Raw genomic sequence first — 8,369 nt, 5'->3', positions numbered from 1 at the left:
AATTGGAATATTGGATTATGACTGTATTTTTTTAAACAAGAATTGTCCTGCTTTATGAATATAAGCACCAGATCAGGATTAGATTCACAGAATTTATAACCACATATATGTTTCTGCATACAGGCAAAACTTACAGTTCAACAAAATGATTTCAAAATCACCCTAAAAAGACTTGAAGATTCCTTGTTATCGAGATTATCGGCAGCTTCTGGAAACTTCCTCGGTGACACAGCGCTCGTAGAAAACCTGGAAACAACAAAGAAGACAGGTAGTTGATTGTTTCAATCATTATGCTTGGCGCTGTGGCAGTGGTTAGAGCGCCTGCCGTTAACACAAAGGTAATGGGTTCAAGGCTCTTTGTTGTTACCATTGTGGGCGTATGTGTTTTTGCGCAAAAATTTCCACCACTAAACTTTTAATACATATGCCATTGTTGCTAGGCATATTATAAATCTAGCAATCTTGTTTGTTAGCTGCTGAGATTGAAATCAAGGTAGCTGAAGCAAAGATCACTGAAGTAAAGATCAACGAAGCAAGAGAGGGATATCGTGTTGTTGCGTTGAGAGCAGCCTTGCTATACTTTATACTTAATGATCTAAACATCATTAACCCTATCTATCAGTTCTCACTAAAGGTACAATTTAAGTCTTTTTTTGGGGGGGGTGGGGATAGGTTAGTTTGTTTTCGTATGATAGGACAACTTTAAGTTATTGTAATGCTTCATATTATTGTATTTTACAATTATATCCCATATTTTATCCATTTGCCAGATTACAAATTTATCCATTTGCCTGATTCCAAAATATGCAATTTGTTGAGTAATTGTTTGTTTTTTAAGTAAAGTAAGAGTAGCATTAATAATTGCACACACATGTTGGTTGCCTTGCATGTTTATGTTGCTCTTACCATTAGTTAATTATTGAAATATATTAATCATATTCATCACAACATGTTTTGTCAACACTAACTTAAATCTTGCTTGTCCTGAAAATGAGAACGATCTCTTTTATTTTATTAAATACCTACCCAAGCCAAAACGCTATCTATTTAAAAAACATTACAAAGTTATATTCATAATGTAAAAAAATGTGAAATATACCCACAAAGTAACATACATGGAAACTCGTAGGCTGGCACGACTGTATTATAACCACTGTCATTGCCCCACCACACGAGCGTAAATTAGTTACATTCATTCATATTTATTATCTCACATACACATAAACACCTGTAACTTCCACATACATCATCCAGGCATTCAATGTTGTGTTCTCAAAAGCCATTGAGCGTTCCGAGGCCTCAGATGATTTGAAGATCCGGGTTCAAAACCTCATCCAGACAACTACATACAGTGTTTTCCAATATACTACAAGAGGGTTGTTTGAATGCGATAAATTAACTTTCACTGCACAAGTTGCCCTGCAGGTAATTATTTTATTGTTGCATGGTATTTTCAAATGAATGAATAAAATTTTTAAACAATTTATGAGATTTGGTATGATTTAATAAATTGTCATTGTATTTTATATAAAAAAGTGTTTTCTGATAAAATGTTCAGTGTTGTAAAGCTATTGCTCCAAGTAGTTGATAACATGCTATCCTAAATAGTAGTAGCTTATTTCGTTTATTAACTTTAAAATGTTTAACTATCAACATTGTGCGTATATAGATATATTATATAGGTATTAACACCTATCTCTGCTCCATATTTAAGCAATAGCTTTCAAAATATAAACTTCAATTATTAAGTAATTCAAAAATTGTATACTGATTATGTTTTTTATCCAAATAATTGTGTTTCTGCAAAATTTGAATGATCCTCATTTAAACGAAACATTTTGTTTAGATCCTCCTCGCAAACAAAGAGATCAACCTCACCGAGATGGATTTCCTTCTTCGCTTTCCAGTGAAGATGGATTCGTCAAGTCCTGTGGATTTCCTCAGTAATTATTCATGGGGTGGAATCAAGGTATGTGTTATACTACCCCCATTGTTGTGAAAATGCCATATTTTTTACATAAAAAAATCATTGATTTGTATATTAAATAAGTTTGTGTACTTTTAACTTTTGCCCAACCAAATTTCCGCATATTATTTTAAAATATTTGTTTTGTTTCTATATTTTTATGTGTATGCAGAACTTTGGTTGGGTAGAACTTAGAAGTAGACATATTTATTATGCATATATATATAGACGTACACAAAACTATTATTAATATGTATAGTAGTACATTTATTATTTATATTAATAGAAGTAGACAAAATTAATATGCATAAGTTTCTTAGTTTTGGTTATATACAAATATTTAACAACTGTTGCATCAGTTCAAAATCTTTCTCTTCCTCCCAGGTCCTCTCGGAGTTTGAGGACTTCCGTAACCTCGATCGTGACATCGAGGGATCAGCGAAGAGATGGAAGAAGTTTGCGGAGAGCGAGTGTCCGGAGAAAGAAAAGTTTCCTCAGGAGTGGAAGAACAAAACAACCCTCCAAAAGTTGTGTATGATGAGAGCATTAAGACCAGACAGGATGACTTATGCTGTACAGTGAGTTATGTGTGGGCTTATTATAGTGGCTGCTTCAGAACGGTTATTCTGTATTTAGTGGCATTTCTTAGTTTACCAATAGCGAGTTTTTTGGTATGGTTTTCCTACTTACCACTTTACCAAAGTAGTATTTTGCGCTGAACCTAGTTGAAAAAGCTTCTGAAATAAATTTTGGTAGAGCTATTTTAGAAAATATAGTGGTACAATGGTACAAACAAAGACGGTATATTGTATCTTTTTAAGGTGAAATATATAGGCTATCTTTTATTATACAATTGGTTGTTTTATCTTGTCTATTATGTTTTTGTAGCACCAGATCCCTAGTGTATTTCTTCACACAAAAAATCGTTCACCTCTATGAGCACCAGATCAGGGTCAGATTCGCAGAATTTAGTACAGTTACCTATGAAGAGAAATCTTTAAAAAAATAAAAATCCTAAAAAAATGTTTTTGCAGGAATTTTGTTGAAGAGAAACTTGGAACACAATATGTTGAGAACCGATCAGTTGAGTTTTCCAAGTCATACGAGGAGAGTGGACCGGAGACTCCAATCTTCTTCGTTTTATCACCGGGTGTTAATCCACTCAAAGATGTGGAAGCTATTGGGACAAAGCTTGGATTTACCATTGATAACAAGTATGTGAATGTGCTTTATAAATGGAGGTAACTTATTTATTCTCACATGATGGGTACAAATTTCATATACCTTGTGCCTACCTACCAGTTACCACATATGTTTTTAGTTTTTGTTATAATTTTTTTGGTTTTTGGCAGACAAATTAGACAACACACTTGGCTAGGAAACATAAATGTAAATATATGGTGGCAGCATGGTATCAGTGTCTCAGCTAGATATCTTTATTAAACAATGGGTTGCACTTGATTTTTGCCTGATACATTTTCGTAGCACCAGATCCTGACTGTATTTTTTTACACAAGAATCGTTCAACTCTATAAGCAGTAAGCACCAGATCAGGGTCAGATTAGCGGAATTTACTACAGTTGTCTCTTAGAGATAAATTTATACTTTTTTTAATAAATATGGTTTAACTCACTTGAGTAGACCTTTTGCTTTGCATAAGTTGTCACTTCTGTTGAAATAATCAAGTGCTTACACAGGAACTTCCATAATGTATCACTTGGTCAAGGGCAAGAAATTGTTGCTGAGCAAGCGTTGGACCTTGCTGCTAAGGAAGGCCATTGGGTGGTGTTGCAGGTATTTATATATTGTTAATGTTTATGCTATATATGATGTATAACTATATATAGTGGTTATATATTATACAATGTTACTGTCTATATTTTATATAATTGTTAAAGTTGTGTGCATATATTATCCATATCTCGATTTACTACTCTTGAACATTTTCCTGTAACAGACAAACAACCTGTGTAACCATGATTAAATATAACGTATTTATCTTTGTCTGGACGGGTAATAACAGTTGTTATAACATAGGTCTTCTGTTACATACACCTCATGCCCGCTTACCAGATATGAAACTTTGTAGGTAATGAACTTTTTAGGGGGATCTTTTAAAGTTTTTGGCTTACAATACAGAGAAGTCAAAATATACAGCAAGAGTTACCTACACCAAGCATGCAATATCTCTTAACATAAATTTCTCCATTCACAGAACGTACATCTTGTTGCGAAGTGGCTTTCCACCCTTGAGAAGAAGATAGAGAAATACAGCATCGGTAGTCACGATTCATACAGGGTGTATATATCAGCTGAACCAGCAGCCACACGGGAATCACACATCATACCTCAAGGAATCCTTGAATCTTCCATCAAAATAACAAACGAACCACCCACGGGGATGCAAGCTAATTTGCATAAAGCTTTGGATAATTTCAACCAGGTAAACTTAAAAGTCACTTCCTAATTTATTAATATGTTACATTCTGGGTATATTAGGATAGTAAACCTTGTATAAGATAGTGCTTATTGGCATAAAGCTCTGGATAATTTCACATTGGTATACTTGAGGACTGACTTGTTTAATTTATAAATGTGTTTTACACTCAATTTGTATTAAGATAAATAATTTTAAAATAAATAAGGTCATTTTTATGGGTTTTGAGTGATTCTAAAAAGAAAGCCATGAACTTTAAAATATGGGAAACATGGGTGATGTTTCACCCCATTTTATGACCAACTGGCACCACTACAGTCTTGTATTCATTTAGTACTTTGTATCTTTCCGTTGGGGGTTGTGTTTCATTTTTGCAAGTTTGCTAATTTTTTTTCCCCAACTTTCAAGTATATGTTTGCTTTTAAGTTTTTTAAACTAAATAATTGGTGAAACACTATAAAAACTCGCTTTTTATTCAGGAAACGCTTGAAATGTGTAGCCGTGAAACTGAGTTCAAGTCCCTGCTTCAGTCGTTATGTTATTTCCATGCTGTGTTATCGGAAAGAAAGAAGTTTGGTCCGCAAGGTTGGAACCGACCGTATCCATTCAATGTTGGTGATCTCACCATATCTGTTAATGTGTTGTTCAACTATCTGGAAGCTAATAGTAAGGTAGGTGGAATGTTTGTATATTGGTTTTGTATATATTTTAGGGTAATGGCCTAATTATAAAATAAATGTCAGCTCGCATGGCGTGCCGAACTGAATGACCTCATCCAAGTAGAATATAATGAATATTTTGTTTAATTATTGTAAATAAACTAATATTGATTATTTATCATAACATGATGGTGTAAATTTAGTAGTTATTACACATGTGTACTTTCCATACATCTCATGTTGGCTAACCACATATTAAAGTTTGTGGGAAAATGCTTTTTTCTGTTCAGAAATTTGTACACCCATTACTCCATTAGTCATAACTGGGTTCGATTTTCTGTATAGTGTCTTGCCAATAAACAACACATAATATTAACTGCATTAAACTTTTGAAAGAACATATCATGTATTCTTGGTTTATTCAGCATTTTCACACTTTTACTTAACAGTCCCCACCTGGTTTTTACCCCTAAACTCCATTTTCCATATAACTTGATATATTTCCAAAAATATCATTATCTAAGTTGGCATAGGTCATATAGCTACTAGCAAGACATTTAGACTGTAATAGAAAGGATTTTTTTTTCTTTCCGTAATTCCAATCAATTATTAAAATTTTCCACTCCAGGTTCCATGGAATGATCTCCGTTATCTCTTCTGTGAGATTATGTACGGAGGGCATATCACGGATGACTGGGATCGGAAACTTTGTCGCACTTACCTCGAAGTCTATATGCATCCAGACCAACTTGAAGGGGAGTTGTTGCTTGCACCTGGCTACCCCGTGCCACCCAACATGGATTATAAGGTGACAATTTTTGTAAATGTTTTTTTTGTGACTAATTATTGTCACCCTAAAGGTATATCAAGAAATTATAAATTGGATTCTTTCGATTCTTTTTTAAACATTTTTTTAATTAAAAAAATTTTTAAAAAATTAAAAAGATAAAAATTATCATCAAATCTTCATCATTACCATCCACATCACCAGGGATACCATGAATATATTGATGAGGTTCTTCCTCCCGAAAGTCCCTACCTCTATGGATTACATCCCAATGCTGAGATCGGAGTCCTCACTACAACGTCCGAGAATCTCTTCCGGACTTTACTTGAGATGCAACCGAAGGATGCAGCTGGAGCAGGAGCAGGAGGGATCACTAGGGAAGAGAAAGTTAGTCCTCATCCGTGATTTTTACCACAAAAATACTGTAATTTTTACGATTTTTTAAATAACTGATTCTTGTTTTGTTGCTAATTTTTTTTTTCTGTTTTAATTAGGCATTATTAGTGTAATAACTGATCACCAAAATTTAACTATATTATTTTATTATTTAGTTAAAAACTCTTGTCGTACAAGAGGTTTTAATAAAATTTTGCAGGTTTTTAACAGAATATTTATTTACTTAGTTACTAATCATCATTTTATGAATAGATCTATCCTTTCGGGTTATTATGTGTGTAACTTTATGAATAGTTATGATAATACTTGCGCTACTTAATATTTTTGGTCTTTTTCCGAAAAGTTTGTCACAAGCACTAATTTAATTCAATCCCATCATCCAGGTTAAAGCATTACTTGATGAAATATTGGAGAAACTTCCTGAAGAATTCAACATAATTGAGTTACTATCTAAGGTGGAAGATAGAACACCTTATATAGTGGTGGCTTTCCAAGAATGCGAGCGGATGAATATATTGACAAAGGAACTACGTCAATCACTTAAACAACTCGATCTTGGGTTGAAGGTTGGTTTATGTTTACTTGGCGGTTTTTTGCTGCATTTGAGAACACTTTATTTTGTTAAAAAGATATTGTTGATATGCTCTATGTATTATAATATTTTATTTATTATAGCAGTATTTTATTTTCAATTTGCAACAATTAAGCTCAAAAACAAAAACGGTAATTGCTCCAACCCATTGGTTAGTTATGGGTTGTCCAGTTTTTTGCCGAATAAAAAATAATCACCCCATAAAGTTAAATACACCAGTAAGTGAGCATGACCTGTGTATAAAACAGAACATTTGTTTTAACACGATATAAAAATAAGTTTCATTCATTTAATTAATCTTGCAATTAACCTCCCAGGGTGAACTAACCATCACACCAGACATGGAGGAATTAGAAAGTGCCATGTTCTTTGACTCGGTACCTGAATCATGGACCAAACGTGCCTACCCATCCATGTATGGACTCACTGCATGGTTTGCTGATTTACTTATAAGGATAAAGGTGAGTGAGTGGATATGATTGTAACAATGCATGGACAGAATTTTTAAGCACTGTGTGTACCTCTATTTGTTCATAGCGGGAATCAGGTGGGTTGTGACCTAATGATACCGTGTTCCTAATGACTGGCACCTATACTGATACTTATAGGTGCATGTAGCACCTTGAGTGTCATGGTAATGGTCCAAATCCTACCTAAATGTCCCGTCCTATGACAGCCTGAATGTAGGACCTCACCCACTTAGAAAAGCATACGATGTGCATACAACTTCCTAGAGTATAAAATTGTTATAAGCTAATTGTTATGAAATTTTACTGTTTTTTATATTCTGAATCTATTCACAAAATAACTGACTAGCCTACACAACAAACCCGATCATTTAGTCTTAACTTGTGATTTGATTTAAGCCAAACAAACTAGTACAGGTAATAAACTAGAATTATGCGACCCATATAACCCCACTTCGTGCTCAATAAACATCAACCTTATTGTTTACAACACAGGAACTTGAGGCTTGGACGACAGACTTCCAACTTCCTAATGTTGTTTGGCTCGGTGGTTTGTTCAATCCGCAGTCATTCCTTACAGCTATCATGCAATCCATGGCCAGGAAGAATGAATGGCCACTTGATAAGATGTGTTTACAATGTGATGCTACTAAGAAAAATAAAGAGGATTTTAACAGCCCACCTCGTGAAGGCTCGTATATACATGGATTGTTCATGGAAGGTAATGACCTCATGCTCAATGTCGATCTGTCGAGTTGTAGCATGAATGAATAATTGAATGTAACTTGCTAAATCCTCACGTGGTCGGAAAACGACAGTCGTTATAATAATAGGAGAATAAATAATAGACATTAAGTTACTTTATACTAAATGTTATAGTATCATTTAATTTTCCCTTTAACTACAGTAACAAAAAAAAATCATATTTAAAATGTCCTTAATCACCCCACCCTACTATACTTCACTTTACATTAAAGATCCCAATAACATTCCTTTCAACTACAAAAATAAAGGTCAAATTTAATTATGATTATGTCCCACTTTCCCACAGGGGCACGATGGGAC

At 33.9% G+C, this 8,369-nt stretch overlaps 1 protein-coding gene across 1 annotated transcript; it reads left to right on the top strand.

Moving 5' to 3' along the window:
• Positions 1–108: 108 nt before the first annotated feature.
• Positions 109–8,363, top strand: LOC100178848 (dynein beta chain, ciliary-like; the record flags this gene model as incomplete). Its single annotated transcript, XM_002125349.2, has 15 exons — positions 109–268; positions 474–634; positions 1,255–1,425; positions 1,847–1,969; positions 2,351–2,544; positions 3,001–3,180; positions 3,664–3,760; positions 4,182–4,409; positions 4,883–5,074; positions 5,691–5,870; positions 6,054–6,236; positions 6,629–6,811; positions 7,155–7,298; positions 7,800–8,025; positions 8,356–8,363. Coding segments are annotated over 15 exons (2,430 nt in total), but the record flags the coding sequence as incomplete, so codon positions are not given.
• Between the last annotated feature and the right edge of the window lie 6 nt (positions 8,364–8,369).

The sequence above is a fragment of the Ciona intestinalis genome, unplaced genomic scaffold, assembly GCF_000224145.3.
Source record: "Ciona intestinalis unplaced genomic scaffold, KH HT000429.1, whole genome shotgun sequence".
Taxonomy (NCBI): Eukaryota; Metazoa; Chordata; class Ascidiacea; order Phlebobranchia; family Cionidae; genus Ciona; species Ciona intestinalis.
The sequence above is the reverse complement of the archived record's forward strand: the minus strand, read 5'-3'. Positions and strand labels throughout refer to the sequence as shown.